General features: G+C 43.2%; 2 protein-coding genes across 2 annotated transcripts; both read right to left on the minus strand.

The window, feature by feature from the left end:
- Positions 1-1,927: 1,927 nt before the first annotated feature.
- On the minus strand, positions 1,928-3,428 carry LOC106147183 (zinc finger protein 829-like). The gene has a single exon (XM_013507305.1). It carries the CDS (start codon positions 3,134-3,136, stop codon positions 2,723-2,725), a length of 414 nt encoding a protein of 137 aa, XP_013362759.1. The 5' UTR covers positions 3,137-3,428; the 3' UTR covers positions 1,928-2,722.
- Positions 1,996-13,840, minus strand: LOC102018966 (zinc finger protein 124-like). Its single transcript, XM_005409478.2, has 4 exons — positions 13,733-13,840; positions 4,530-4,656; positions 4,273-4,333; positions 1,996-3,446 (listed from the first exon to the last, which is right to left on the minus strand). Exons 1-4 carry the CDS (start codon positions 13,808-13,810, stop codon positions 3,431-3,433), a joined length of 282 nt encoding a protein of 93 aa, XP_005409535.1. The 5' UTR covers positions 13,811-13,840; the 3' UTR covers positions 1,996-3,430.
- Between the last annotated feature and the right edge of the window lie 2,855 nt (positions 13,841-16,695).

Here is a 16,695-nt window from a genome sequence, read left to right on the forward strand (position 1 = left end):
CTGGAGGACGAATGAAACCTGACACATAAAGTCTCAGCATGTAGAAGGGACACCTATGAACAGCAAAATGGACTCTGTGTTTTGTGGGTCATTGAAATGCGATGTTCTCAGCTACACTCACATAGATATGGTTTCCCTTGCTCAGTATGCTAAATATACTCCTTTATCCTCACTCAAAATGATAAGCTATGTCTTCTGCTCACTTCAGTTTTATCAGTTGGACAAGCAACCCTGAGGCATCCAAACTTTCTTGGTGTTTCAAGGAGAAAATCAGGGGACTTACTTGGATGTCACTCCACTAACACAGAACACCCACTGGGGCCTAGCACTTTGCACAGAATTATAACCCTTTCTCAGACTACAGAGCAGAACCATTTGGAAACACAAAACATGTACCTGAAAATGACATCAACCAGATGCACCACAGACACCTATGTTATGGTTTGTGTCTGGATGTCCCCGCAAAGCCTCATGCAGTCATAGGCGCAGGCTTCTGAAGTTTATGACTGATCTATGGTCCAATGCTAGGATTACGGGTGTGAGCACTACAACCACCCTGGGGTGGGTAGCTTGCATATACTATAAGGGAGGGAAAGAGGCTTGCTCTTCCTGCTGCCACTCCTCCCTGTTGCTCTTGTTGGTTCTGCTATGTTCTGCCACCAGGAACCCCTGCCCTCTGAGTATGGACTGAAACTTCCACAAACTGTGAGCTAAATAACCCTTTCCTTCCTTAATTTTGGGTGTTGGGTATTTTGTCCCAGCAGTGAGAGAAAAGTAACCAAGACAACCTGTATACCAAATTAATGGGAAGTCTCAGCCCTCAGTGTCTCATAATCACAGGCAATGAGACTCAGCTACTGCTAATTCTCCATGCCTGTTTAATTTTTATAAAGGCTATGACGACCATCAATCTCACCAAAACAGGCCTCTCTGCAGGCCCCACATTGTCAGACCCATAGCTAAGCAGCTGTTGAACCTGGAGTGACAACTGGATGGTGTGCAAACAAGAGAAAAATGACATCCTCACTTGCTCACACACTGACTTCACATAAAGAGGACAGCACAGCTTCTAGATGTCCATCTTTTTTTCTTTCTTTTTCTGTCTTTTTTGAGACAGTTTCACTATGCAGTTCAGGCTGGCCTTGAACTTGCAGCAATCTTCCTGCCTTAGCCTCCTGAGTGCAGGGATTACGGAAGTGTGTCACTACACAAGGCTTAGACGTCCATCTTAACAACACCAGATTTCCCATCTGTTTGCCACCTTACTTTTCTTACCAAAAAAGCAAGTACCAGCATGACAGCAACTCATTTTTAAACAGCTCTACACTAAGAGCACAGAAGGCCTGGGTTATTCATGATTAAGTCTGTATGTTTCTAATCTATGAAGCTAGCATGTGAGGATGCTGAAAAATTACCACGAAAGGCATATCTTCTGAGGAATAAAAGCTTAACTGCAACAGTGATACCTTTTCTATCCCTTCCTAGGATGGTAATCTGACAGTTTACCTAAACATACTGCTCTCCTTAAACCCTCAGAGGAGAATTAACAGATGAATTATACAGCTTGCTAAAGATTAAGTCAAGGTTTGTATTTTAACTGGATGATCAAGGATGATCATCAACTAATGATGGTTTGACTTATGATATTAACAATGATAGGAAAGTGATATGCATCCAGTAGAGTTTCAAGATTAAAGTTTCATGACAGTGGTAGTGCCAACTATTTCTCACGATGCTGGGCAGAAGCACACATGATCGTGAAGGTAAGCAATCCACATGACACATTGCCTATACTGAATAAATTATATGACATTTGCAACACCTCTTCATTTCACAGACCTGTTAGATGATTCTGCATAGTCATGGGCTTTTTAAGTGATGTGAGCATATGAGCATATTTTAGGACACACCATTGATGCCGAGTGGGTTAGGTGTACTGTTTCTTCAAGTTTTAATATTTTCTCACCATGGGTTTATAGAAATGTCATCCCACCCTAGGTTCAAGAGCATGTGCATTTATGGAGAACAGTATACTTATACATTGCAGGAAATGATTTAGTGTTTAGATAATAAGTAGAAGGAAAAAAAAGGCTGAGAATTCAGTAGGCCTCACATCTACAAGGTTGCACCTTATGAAGTTACACACAGCATCAAATGATGCTCCTCAGAGATTAGGATAGATCAAGACAAAACAAAGGTATTTTGTACATGTGTCCTAAAACAGGTAAAACAAAGCACATTCACAGTTATAAAAATATGCAAAATGTAAGAAACATCTAGAATCTGCTACCTAACGACAGTAATCTGACTAGCTCAAACATGTTCTGCCCAAAAAGAGAACCAATGATGGATGCATTATTAACGTAAATTTTAGGTTTCCTTCAGGTCAGGTATGGCATTATGCTCTTTGTATTACTTAAATTCATAAGCTTTCAGGACAAGAACTTTTACAGGACCCCAAAACTATTACAACTGGCATCTCTCTGATATTTTTCTCATTCACAGGGTTTCAATCCAGCATACATTCTTACGTGAGGACCAACTAAAGATTTTTGCACATCTGTTCTAACGTTTTTCTCTGTACTGTGTTCTTTCAACCCTGTCAATGGAACCCAGGTGCTAGAGGCTTTCCTCAATCTACCCTGACAAGAGGCCCCTGCTCTAGGCATTCTCATTTGTGCTATGGTGGCTGTGGGATAAAGAGGCTTCTCACATTCTATATTTAGGGTTTCTGGCGAGTGTGAGTCCTTATATGATTTTGCAAGTAACCGTAGCTCCTGAAGACTCTCCCACATTCCTCACATGCACAGTGTCTGTCCCCATTGTGAGTTTTTCCATGCCTTAGCATTTTGCTGTACTCTTGGAAAGCTTTCCCACATAGCTCACACACATAAGGTTTCTCTCCATTGTGGTTTCTTTCATGTATTCGCAGAGTACTGGCACGAGTGAAGGCTTTTGCACAGTGCTTACATGCAAAAGGTTTCTCCCCAGTGTGGATTCTTTCATGTATTTCAAGGAAACTAAAACACCGGAAGGACTTCCCACATTGCTGGCATATGTAGGGTTTTTCTCCAGTGTGAATTTGTGCATGTCTTCGAAAGTAGGTGGAACAAGCAAAGGTTTTCCCACACTGCATACATGCATAAGGTTTTTCTCCGGTGTGAGTCCTTTCATGATTTCGAAGGTCACAGGGCCACTTAAAAGCTTTATCACATTTTTTACATTCATGGGGCCTCTCTGTACATTCCTGATATCCAGATGGCCTGTGTCCATTGTTAATTATGATGTCCACTGAAAAACTACTGGCCACTTCTTTCAACACATGGCTTTTACACTGTTTTACCCTAGAAGCTTTCTTGTTCACTCTATGATTTGGAGTCTTGCTGAATGTTTCTCCATGTTGTTTACTTTCTCTGTGTTTAGAGAATCTCTATAGCACTTGATGTCTGTAATAAAAGAGCAACACATTACCAAGAGGCTTGCTTATGACTTTACATTTACTAATAAGTACTAGATTTATATTTATATTTTAATGTCATCAGAAATGTGTCAGCTTTATCCCTGAATGAACTGAATGCTTGAAAAGGGTGTGTATCAAAGCGCTGACAGTCATGGAGGTTTCCTGGTACTGTTTCCAAGGTAACTACAGTGCAAACACTGAACATCTAAGTTACATTTACATACAGATTTAGAATCACACATCTGAAATGCATGGGAGGGCAGAGCGTGGTGGCACTGTAATCCCAGCACTAGGAAGCTGAGGCAAGAGGAGCACCACAAGTCCAAGGCCAGCCTGGGCTACACAGTGAGTTCAAAGCCAGCCTGAACTAGCCAGCGAGACTCTACTTTTAAAAAAAGCTTGGCAGAGGAAGTGTTTTGGATTTTGAAGTATCAGCATATACATTATATCTGGAAATGTAAGCCAAGTGCAAACAAAAAATTTATTTGTTTTATATGCTCCTTATATGGAAAGCCTAAAAGTAGCTGTATACATTTTAAATAATTCTAGGCATGTAACAAAATTTGTATACATTGAACAATCTGAACATACCACTTGTGGCATCTTGTTGGTGCTCAAGAGTTTAGGACATTGCAGCATTTAGGATTTTGAATGGTTTGGAATAAGGACGCTCAATCTGTACGTAGTTTAAGGAAAAAATGCTGAGAGGAAATCATTTTGAAGGAGGGACTGTTTTTTATGCTTTTAAAAAATATTTCCTGTCACTCCAAATTTTGTGAGGAACAATGCTTTCTCTTGTGAGTGGAAGTTACCTTAGGTTTCTGTTGAGAGTTTTGTTTTTATCTTCAACGGTCTGGAATTGCCATTTTTGACCTAAAATGCAGACACCAGAAAATTATGATAAATAATTGTATTATATAAAAATTGCTACATTCCAGGTGCATATTCTAGTGTGACCATGCCAAATTTTTTCTCCAAAATGTTTGTTTCTCATATTCTAACACTTTTTGAACAGCACTGGTGAGCAAGAAATATTTATTCTCTAAATAAGAGGTGAGGTTCCCCTTACCTATACAGGCCAGGTTCCAGACGGTCTCCCGCATCACAGCTCTGTAGAGATTCTTCTGGGAAGGCTTCAGCAAAGTCCATTCCTCCTGGGTGAAGTTCACAGCCACATCCTCAAAGGTCACTGACTCCTAAAACATCCCAAATATGTTTCAGAAGGAACAGTGAGACTGACAGCAGCAGTGATCTATATTCAATTTAGGAGGAATTCACATGATGCTGTGAATCTCAAACATTTACTACACAACTTGGTGGTTGTATTCTTTCTCTCTGTTCACACTCATGTCCTCTCCAGATCTTTTCTGTGGGATAAAATAAGGCCAGCAACAAGAACTGCAGTACACTAATGGGGGATGCTAACAATGTAACTACAGGATGACACATCAGCAATGTCTCCAGAGAGACAATCACAAAGACAAAGGAGAAATACAAAGAAAGCTTTAGGGTTGTCAAAATCAAGACAGAGTCACTTATGTCAGCCTTACCAAAAACTAGATTAGTTGTGAATGGATATCGCTGACACTGTGAAATGACTAAAAACTTGTAGGAAACAAGTATATTTGATGTCCCAAAGGAAGAAAAAACCCAACAGTATAAAATGATTTAAAAGAGAATGGAGAAATATCAAGACAACTTAAACAAAACCCCAGGACAACTAAGGTCAATAGGCAAAGCACTGTCCCCAAAGTAGTGAAAAAGGCAGACCAAGAGAACCCTCTGGATGGAAGCCCAGAAGAACAAAAGAAAAGAACCCTAAACTGTCCCTGATAAAATGCTATAGTCGGGTAAAAAATACAGAATGTCTAGTTTTAAGTGGATGTGTATGTAAGTTTTACCTCCAGACATCCTATCAGGTTCCCACAATGGAGACAAGAGAAAAATTGCTGTGGTAAGTCACAATATAGTACATGTAATCTAAATATATCACTAATCACTTTAACTGTGAATTATCTAAATACGTACCAATTAAAGTAAAAAACCCCACAAGCCCAGGATGGTGGCACACACAGAATTCCAGTACTGAGGAGGCTGAAGCAGGATTGCCACGAGTTTGAGGCCATCCTGGGCTACTCAGCGAGTTCAAGGCTAGCCTGCCCTATACACATAGCACGATTCCCTCTCAAAGAACCGAACCAAACCAAATCAACAAACAAAAAAGAGTGATAGTCCATTAGAAAAGATGTCACTTTTTGTGCTCTACCTGAAAAAACATTTTAAAGATAGATATATTGAAGGGAGAGTTAGGGAGGTACTATTCAAAGGTTTCAGAATTTCAGGTGGATAGGAAGGACAACTTCAAGAGATCCATTACACAACATGGAAGGTATAGTTACTACCTTTGTATTGTTCACTGGAAAATACCAAAAGATTACATTTTCAGTGTTACATCAGAAAAACTTACAGACACATGAACTAATGGAATTGGAAAATTAGCTCAGTTCAACCACTTCAAAATCTGTACAAGCATCATATTTCAACTTATCAATGCATTTGATTTTATGTCAATTAAACCTTTTAACATTTAAGTAGGTAAACATTTTAAAAATAGGATAACAACAAAGATTAAGTATTAAGTTATGCAGACAGATACACTTCTAGCACTATCTGAAAGAAACCTAACAGCTTCAGACTGATCAGGTAGGAGTACCTCAAGGAAACAAAAGGAAGCAATATAGGGATTAAATAATGACAAAGCAGTCAGTTCTCAATCCTTAATGTACATTCCCATACAGAGAGCATCAAAATTATATGAGGCAAAAACTAGCAGCACCAAAAACGAAAATTATTGATCTATGTTATTAATACTCCACCTAAAAAAGAACACACATTCATTTTTAAATCATATAGAATATTCACCCACACAGACTATGTTCTAAGTTACAAAATACACTTTAACAAATGTAAAGGAATAGCAACATATAAAATCCTCTCCTCCTATATTAGAAATTAAATGGAGCACATGGATAGCTCCATCCAACTGGAGATTAACCCACAAACATCTACATAATACAAGTCAAAAACAAGTCACATAAGAAATAAAATATTTTAAAAACACATAAAAATAAGTGAGTCATTTTAACCAAATCTGTGGGATGAGGGAAAGGCAGTACATAGGTGACTCCTAATCTAATGAAGAGGAGAATGACCTAAATGCAATAAACTAATTCCCCACTAAGTCTCCACTCCTGCAAACCCAAGGAAGACTAAGACAAGCCAAATCAAGGAGAAAGAAATAATGGTTAGTAAAGACATCAATAAAATTACAGAGAAGAAACCAAGAGGGTATTAATGAAACTAAAACCCAATTCTCTTAAAAGATCAATAAAACTAATAAAAACTCAGGCAAAATAACTAAAAGAGCAGAGAACATACAAATTACGAACATCAGAAATGAAACACAGGCAGTAGACACTACTTCCGTGGACCTTAAAGGGACAATAAATGAGTATTATGAAGAATTCCACGCCCATAAACTTAACAACCTGGGTGAAATGAACTGATCTGTGCTAAGCAACAATTTACTTAAAAGCACACCAGCTGAGACAATACAAATTGAAGTATATGTATTAAAGACGTTAAAACAGTAAGAAGTAACTATCCAAAACAAAAAGGGCAAGGCCCACAAGAATACAATGATTTACTCTGTCTAACATGGAAGAAGTCACACCAATTTCCCACAATGTCTTCCAGGAAACAGAAGAGGTAACATTTTATGCTATGAAGCAAAACTACAATGATACCAAAATTGAATAAAGGTCAGACAAGGTAAAATATAGTAGATCAAGTCCTCTTCTGAACACAGACACAGAATACTTCACAAATAATACCAACTCCTACATAACAACTTATAACAGGAACTATAAACGAGGACCAAGTAAGAACTACGAAAACATTGAGAAAGGAATTAATGTAATCCATCACTTCCACAAACTAAAGAACACAATTCCTAAGATCATTAACAATATATACAGAATGACCAGAAAGCAAGAAAGAAATATAAAAGTATTATTGAGAACGACAAGCAAGAAATAAACTTGTCATTGGCAGTAGATATACGACTGTGTAGAAAATCCCAAAGAACCAACAAAAAAACCTAGTACCAAGTTTGTTCAACATGAAGTCAACATACAAAAGTACATAATTTTGCTACATGGCAGTGAAGAAATGGATGTTCAATGAAAACATGCCAGTTACATGGCACAGGAGAAACAAATAGAAAACCAAACCAAACAACCAAAACAAAACAAAATGGAAAGGATTTCACAGAAAATGAGAAAGGTCCCTCTAGAAATAATGCTCATCACCAGTGGTCACTGATATAAAGCAACATATAATCACACAGAGATGCTGTGAAACACCGTAACTCAGATTATCCCAAGAATTGATAAATCACACAATAAATGAATGTACATATAGGAACGGTAACACCAAATGAGAAGTTAACACACGAGTCAGTGACTCATACTGTGCAAAAATTTATAAAGCATTAACATTTGCAGAAAAATCAAGAATGATGTTGTCAAAAACATCAAAAAATAATCTTCAAAAAATCTAATCCCATAAGCAGGGAAATGAGTGAAAGAAATGGCTGATATGTGAGTTCAAGGCCAGCTGGAGCTACATAGTGAGCTCATGGCCACCCAAAACTACACAGCAAGCTGGAAAGGGAAAAGGAAAGGGAAAGGGAAAAAGATAAAAAGCCTCGCCTGCATCAGAGGTCCAACAGAGCAAAGGAAGGAAACTACAAACATCGCTTCTATGCATAACATGCATAGTAGTGTATTAGCTGGGTATTGGATCCTTCCAAATTCAAGAGGCAATACCAGGTAAACCTTTTACTTCATGAAAAAGAGAAGGTATGTTATAAAGAAAACCCTACAGATGGCGCTGGGTGCAGAGGTGCATTATACCAGTTTCATGTGATCATGGCTAGTTTTATCCGCACGGTGATACCGAAAAGTGCATATATGTACTTATTTAAACTTAGTATAAACAAATAATTCTCTTGGGAGTCTTCAGATCTTATCACTATATCCACCAAAATTCCAAATGAGAAAATCACAATCTTGTGCTCAAATCATGAAATAAAATGCCTGAATGCTTATGTAAACTTTATGGCAACAAGATTCTACTAAGGAAAGGAAAGAAAAAAGCTTTAAAAAGCAGCCTGCTTCACCCTCTTGCGAATACAGTAGTATTACAAACATAACCCATGCCTGGAGAACCTTCTACTAGTAGGGAGGTAGCAAAAGGTGGCTCACACTGAGGTAGTGGTGACAAAACTCGAGAAGCCAAAAGTTTCAGGAGCACACACGCCCTACTCTCCCCTCTCAGCACGAAACAGGCATCTTCCGCCAGAACCTGCGCTCACCCTATGCACTGAGCAGGCAGCCTGCAAGGGGCTGACTTTCAGTGTCTTCTCACATCACTGCTGACACAGAATGTGTGGTGCTTCCTGAAACCAGCCAAGTCTCCAACACCAAACAGGTGGCCAACAACGCAGTTACGACACCCTGCAGAGTTAGCAGAGACCCCAAAGCCCAGGGTCCTGCACTGTGCTCCCACTGTGGACGCCAGTCCAAAGCACCACACAGTGTTTACAATGTCAGGTCACCAGCCCCAACCTGAAACTAACTACAGCACCCCGAGATACTTCACTGCCACCAACTCACTCATTTCCTGACTGGAGCTTGTTACGAACCAGTCAGCCACGAAAGTCTAAGGTCATAGGACCTCAGGGCCAGATATTGGGGCCAAAGACCAAATATATGTTATTACACCACAGACTCAAATAAACTCTCATATTCCTAAACCCTTTCCCAACAGGAAAAATGCAAAGGCCTCTTTTTCTGCACCAGACCCTCACAGGCTTTCTCAACTGCCACGAACTGCAGTCACTAGAGCAGCTCCAGAAAACAGCTGAAGACGCTGAACTCGCTCCACCCAGAGCTTTCATCCTGGAGGAGCAGCTGCCTGCAAGGACACATCTTTCCTACTACACGGAGTTAGTGGCCCTTTTTAAAAGGACAAGGCAGACCGGCTTTTCAAATTCCTGTTCTTCACCTTAGGAACAGCTGAACTTGCCAGCAGGAACAAAGCACACATGAACATAACAGCCCTGACGCTCTCTCTCACACCTGTGACTCTTGAGCCCCGCTCAGCCAGGGTCAGTAGCACACAGCCCCTTCCAGATCGCCACCATGAGGGCAGGCTGAACCTAGGGGAAATCATTCTGTGGTCTAGGAGCTGAGGTGGCCACTAAGCATCATCCCCCTCCTCCTATCTGCTTTTTTTTGAGGCAGGGTCTCACTAAATAGCTCAGCCTGGCCTTCAACTCACAATTCTGCCTCAGCCTCCCAAAGTGCTGTGATTACATGCAAATGCCAAGAACCGTGGCTTCTCCCACCTTCTCTCTACTCTTGTTTGCTCTTCCTTGCAAAAGAAAGGCCCCTTTCTAACACCTGAGATGCTTAAAGAACTTACATTTGGGGCCTTCCCTCTATTGCAACCCTCCTTTCAGATAAAGTCATCTACCTCAACTGGCATTTCCTTTCCTAAAAACAATGTCCAGAAACAACAAGCACAACCCCAGCAAGGGGACCCTTTCTCCTGCAATGGGTTGAATGTGGTTTGTCCTTTGGGAAATTCAATCTCCACTAGATTTTAGGAGGTGTGACCAGGTAGACCTCTGAAATGAGATTAGAGCTTAGCCCTCCTCCAAGACCACTCTGTCCGTCTGATTCCTGGGCTGGTGAGTGACTCACAGCGAGTTACCTGCTATAGGAGGCAGTCTGTGCAGCTCTCTCCCGCTCTCCCTCTCTCTGGCCACCTCAGGCGCTGACAGTGGGCCTGACCCGTCCATCCAGGTGGGCCACAGACTCGGACCCAGAAGGAGCTGAGACTCTGCATCCTCTACTCAGAATCTCAGGAGAGGCTTGGGTGATGGAGTCTTCGTTCCAGCCACTCAAAGGCTGTGGCAGGATTCTGAGTTCGAGGCCAGCCTGGGAAACACAGGACACCCTGTATTTAAAGTTTTTTCTTTCTCAGGTGTTAGCTTAGATAAACTCCCCCTAATAGCCCAATTTTTAATCTAGGTTTCAATTCTTGCTCAAAAAACTAAGTTAGGTCCTCCAATTCACTCCCTACCCCAGACTTCAATGCAGCCACCGTGCCTTTAGGGGTGGGGATGCTGCAGTCTCCTGCAGACCCTCAACATGCTGTTGCCCTAACACGTCTTTCTGCCACCACTGGTTGTTTCTGGGTCTTCAACTCACCTGACATCTTGGTGCAAAGACCAGGGAGACCTTTGGGAGGCCACTGAGGCATAAAGGCTGCCCTTGCCGTTGTCATTCTTCCATACGGCACCTGCCAAGTGCTGGTGTGTCTCCGGGTCTCCTCCAGAGGACCTTGTCCCTTGTCTTCTGTCCATCTAAAAACCTTGGTCTTTCCCTGGCCTGGGTACTGTCCCTTTGGCCTGGCCCCTGAGGAAGCCTGGGACACTGGTTTCCTGGTGGTGGCCCCTGTTACTGTGAGCATGCTCAGAGAACAGGGATGCCCGTGTCTCTGCTGTTTTCTCTTCCATCCTCCTAGAGGTCTCAGTCACTCCATCACAGTCAACTCCAGTGCAGCCCCGAGTGCTCAAAGACTCACCTCTGTTCTGTCTCCTTAAACATCTTAAAAACCAAAAAACTTATTTTATTTGTAACAGTTTCGCCACAGTACCTATTAGAAAATAATGATCAGTAACTTGAACAGAAGCACTTTGTCTGCTGAACTCTTTGAGACTCAGATTCACCCGGTGCAATGGCAAGTGGTCCAAACTTTCTTATGTGCAGGCTTTCTTTCACCATCATAGGTACTCTCTGTCAGTCCTGTACTCTTCATGATTAACCCAGACCTGACTCCAACTCTACCCTTAAACCTAAATGTGATCCACCATCCACATGCCCTCAGTGCCACACACCCCTCAACCTCAGCCCCTTCCTCTCCAACCTCACCACCAGGGCCTCCTTCCATCCCTCTCTCTTCCCTCTTCACCCTCCTTCTCTGTCCACTACCTGCTCTTCTTCCCAACAACTCCCTCCAAAACCAGAACCCCAGCTGGCCTCTGTCCTCTCCCTCCATGACATGCTGGGGCAAAAAACATTATCCACATTTATGTTCCCTGCTCTCTCTTTAACCTCTTCCAAAGTAAAACACATCGGGATTTTGGCCACCCTCCAGCCCCAGTTTAGCCTCCAGTCTCTCTCCCTCTCCATTCTCTCTCCCTCTCCATTCTCTGATGCCCTTTCTGCCTTGGTGTAACTTTATAGTGTTAGAATAACAGAGATATTACAAACTAAGCTAAAAGAAAAAGGGTTATTCTAATCCATCCTGGGCAAAACATCCTAATTTTAGGTAATTGCCCAAGGTCTGAACCATCAGTCTGAACTCAGGCTTAAGTCTAAACTCAACATCGTACAGACAGTCAAAATAAAAGGCCAAATACCAGCTAACAAGAAGCTCTTGGGTTACACACAGCCTACCCTGGATTCTGACAAATAATAATCTAAAGTTAACTCCTATCTCAGGATGCCAAGAGAAAATACCTTCAGGACAGCCTATAAAAATGGTAATGAGGGCCCATAAGTGAAACATCTTTGATGGGTAAATTCACATTTAAATTCTTTAAGTTAAAAATTTTATTGGATATATGGGACTAAAGCATTTTTTATAAACAGTTTTGGGATAATTCTAAACTACAATTACAGGGTTAAACTGATCTCTTGTTGCTTTCTATGTGCACTAAGAAAATTTGTTATGCAAGCCCACATAAAGTTTTAAAGGGTTGACAGTCCTAGCCAAAAGGTTGAGGTCTTTGCTCTTTTTTCACTTTCTGCTGATACTAAAAGGCTACATGACTTACTCTAAATCATCAATTACTTTCCCCCCACTATGGGATGAGATAAGACCAACAACTGGAACAGTACAGGGACAATGAGAGACAGTAATAAATGAGGATTAATCCACAATGCCTTCAGAACAAGAGAGGACTTGCTGCTGACAGCTGAACTAGGCCCTCGTTCTGAAACTCCTGCTGTCTCCATCACTACAAAAGAGCCTAGGGTTGTCTAATAGTAGCAGGTAAGCTGATCTCTTTTGTTTGGATATAAGTGACATTTTCAGTTTTATGGAAAGATGAGGGACCTTCATTAGAGGACCCGTCTCTATTATGGTGGCTGACGGCTTTATCTCCAAACCACTTTGTACCAAGCCTCTGTCTTATACCTTAAAAACAATTTACACACATTCCTTTCTAGTACCCCTCCTCACCCGCTTTCCTAATTGGGCCAACTTCTGGTCTTTTAACGATGGGTCTGGTAGGGACAAGTGTAAATCCAGCCAAGGACTGTTGACATTGAGGCTGTCCTTATCTCAGGACCAGGCTCCTAGTCCTTACTTTCTTAATCGAGCCAATTTATGGCCTTAGGAAATTTCGGCTGTGTTTTGGAAGCTGCAGAGTTTTTAAAAATACAATTTTCAGTTGTGGTTCCTTGTCTCCTTTCTGTCTTTTATTTGTTCTACCTCAGTGGGACTGACCACTCCTCTCCTCGTCTACCAAAGCTTACCACAGGGCCCACAGAAAAGCCTTGATAAAATCTCACAACGCCCAGTCAAGATTCAGGGCCAGGCAGACCCTACACTTCATCCAACACCAGCCCCAAATCTCACGCAAAACCAGGTGGACAACACCCTGCTACTCACAAAACTCAGACACCGACAAATCCCTCACCAGTGGGAAGAAATGCAAACCTGAACAACCCCCAACAACGCAGAAAGAGCTGGAGAACAGCGCCCAACACCCCCGCCCCGTTTATATACTACTTCCCCTCCTCTCCTTGCACTGCAGAAGGCTGAAGCGTTACCTTAGAGCCCCACCTAGCGGCCCGACCCTCGCTCAGCTCGCTAAAACTCAGGTCCTCCACTTCACTTCCGGCCGAGCTCCGCACCCCGCCCCGACTCAAATACGGTGGCCTCGAGGGGATGAAGGCGCTGCCCGAAACCCCTCTGTCCCGGCTCGTCTTTCTGCCCTCACCAGTCGGTGCTCGCCTCCGGGGCTGGCCTCCCTGCGGAGCCCCGCGCGGCGCAGCCCCGTCCCGCGCTGACTAACCCTGCCCGCCGCGGTCCCGACGCTACCGTCTCCCGACCGCCCCCAGCGGCACTCACCATTCCCAGATCCCAGGAGTCCTCCTCACGGACACCGCAGCCCACACCATGAAGACGGCCTCGGACCCAGCAACTCATAACAAGTTCCGGATGGCCGTGGAAAGATAATCTCGCGAGATTGGCTAGGGCGCGCACCTCTATTCAACAGCGCTTCTGATTGGACAGCTAGTACAGTGCCGCTGATTGGCCAAAATTCCAGACCATTCTGGGTGACAGGAAAGTTATGGCACACTTCGGTCGTGCCAGTGAGAGTACCGATTACAGTCTCAGCTGTCAGAAAAGCCAAGGGATTCTTCCTGCGCACGCCAGGTCCAGTGAGTCAGGACGTAGAAGGAGGAAGTCCCTGATGAGGCCTGAAAGGCAGAGTGAGAAAGGAACCCGGCTCCCCAGAACCGGTTGTTTCCTAAACATCTGGTGGAGGGTACGCATGCGCTGTGAGCCATCTTGCACACCCAGAAGTGACCCCAAGGTATTATAATTTTATTTGCATTGTGGTTTTGACCTTGCCCCCATGGCCTTCAGGGGCCAAGATAGTTCCACAAAGGTCCCCATGAGGACAAAAACACCACCTTCAGCAGACAGTGTGACCCAGTTTTGGGGTGCTGGTATCCTCTTCTCAAGGTGATTTCTAGGTTCTTTCTGTCCTGAACAAAGACTTGGTCAGGACAAGCACGAACGTGTGAGAAACTGCAGTCCTGACTTTTCTTTCAAGATATGGACAGGAGTGCCTTCTCTTAGACTCTAGTCCACCCTGGGCAGCCCTAGCCCTCACACTGAAATTACAGAAACGCCTAGATTTTGGAAACATAGCTACAGACCAAAGACAGCTCAACAGCCAAAGACTTTTTGTTCCCCAACACCCTCTCCCCTCCCACTCCTCCTCCCGTCAGCAATCCTTCAGATCCTCCCCTTCAGCCTCTTAAACTAACCAATCAGGAAAGACTCTTATCCTTCAATCCAGCCAATGAGAAAAAAGGCTTCCACACCACAGAGCATGCTTGCTGCCTCCTGTGTTGACTACACTGGTACCCTTTTGCAGAAGTAAACTTTAAACTTTCCCCTGTCAAGTCTGAGTGAGTTCTTTCTGGCACCAACAATCTGAGTTTGGGGGCACATTTCTAACAAACAGTCACAAAATTTTACATTCATTAAAGGTAGGAAAAGAAACAGGCTCTGCAGCACCAGTTTGGGCCAAATAAAAGTAGGAAAAACCAGTTAACCCTACAGTGGGAGGGTGGACTACTGGGAAGGAACCCAGTGGCAAAGCACTCAGTGGCAGTGGTACTTTTTATGTCACCCATTCCTTATGCTGACCTTGGCCATGCCCTGGCCTCCTGCCTCAACAAGAGGAGACTTGGTCCCTACCTGGAGTGGTTCACAGGGACTTAGAGGAGCTCCCTCCCTGAAGAGACCCCTGGGAGGCACTGGTGCTACTTTGTCCTGGACAGTGTGCTTTCATGTCAGTAAACTTGTGCTGCTTTGGTCATTGATCAGGGGTCCTCCAAGTTCTTCATGTCCTGAATGAAGAAGTGAGAGGACACTCAAAAAGAGGAGTATGATCAAAGACTTGCTGAATGGGCAAGCACAGCCCACAAGGTGGGAGCAGGCCAGCGAGACAGTGCCAGCCAGGAGGCTTGGTGTTTGGCTTTCCTTTCATTTGGGTGGTAGAGTTTTGATCTTGTATGGCCCTTGCAGGAACTGTCCTAGTGATTGAAGCTAGAGGTGGAGGGTGGTAGGATCAAAACTGCATAGTCAATGACATGGTAATTAGTGGAAGTTAGGGCTGGGGTTGGCCAAGGGTTGCTGAAGACCTCTGGGTACATGCCTGGGTACTTGTATGTGTAAGCCTAGTTACCTGGTTACCCCATCATACTTAGACCTGGGCATCCAGGTCCTGCGCTAATGTTTAACACAGAAGGTGAACCCTGACAGATGAGCAGATGCTAAATGGAGACCCAGAAAAGAGGCTCCAAGGTGGGCCCTCCCTCCTTTCTCCAACCCATTTCCTTAGTTGCCTCCAGCCTCACTTCCACTTTTTCTGTGTGTCCTGGGATGTCTTCCAGCCCCTGAGTGTCTGGTAACACCATGCTAGAGGATAAGTAGAGGATAACAGCATTAAGCTGAACTAGCTCCTAGATTTATGAAGTGGACACTGGCTTCTTCCAATACTATACTCAGTGGCATCCTTCCTCCATTTTCTCTGAAATTATGTCATTAATCTGTTCTGGAATTTCCAGATTCAGTGTCCCATTAAGGCAGAAGGTAGACAGTATGGGAAACATCTTGGCAGTAGGCTCATAGCAAGCAAGATGTCTCACTAGTTTTGGAGACCACAAGAGCATTCTGCCCTGACCATGCTCCCTTTACCCGCAGCATGAGACTGTGGAGTATGAGCTCTAACTATCCTACAGTCACTTTGGGAGGGGAAATATAAAAAGAACTAAGATGTATAATGTACATGTAACAAGTTCCCATGCTGATTGTAATCATTATGTACTGCAAACATGTACTAATAATAAAAATTTTAAAATGTCATCCTAGGTGAGCCCATGATTACGACAGTGTCATCAACATTCTGGTTTTGGCCCCCAAAGAGGCTTGGATTGTCATGATGGTTCTAGGCCCATGTAATTTCAAAAATTCCCAACATGAGGGTGGAGACTCACTATTTATTGTAAAAGACCCCCTTAGGTACCACAACAGATTCTACAGCCCAACAAAGTCCCTCATAAGAACCTCAGAACCTAAGCAGATGGGGCCACCCTGACTCAGGCTCGCTGTTGCTCTTACCTGCTGTGCAGCGTGTGCTTTCACGTTAACAAACTTGTGCTTTTTTTGTTGCTTCTGTGTGTCTGGCTCAATTCTTAGGGATACAAAGACGCTGGATATCCAGTGGGACAGAGACCATCTGTCCAGTAACACCCTGGAAAGAAACCCTCCTCTCAGAGAAAGAGGGGAAACTA

This window comes from Chinchilla lanigera, unplaced genomic scaffold, assembly GCF_000276665.1.
Source record: "Chinchilla lanigera isolate Chin_1 unplaced genomic scaffold, ChiLan1.0 scaffold00123, whole genome shotgun sequence".
NCBI classification, from domain to species: Eukaryota; Metazoa; Chordata; class Mammalia; order Rodentia; family Chinchillidae; genus Chinchilla; species Chinchilla lanigera.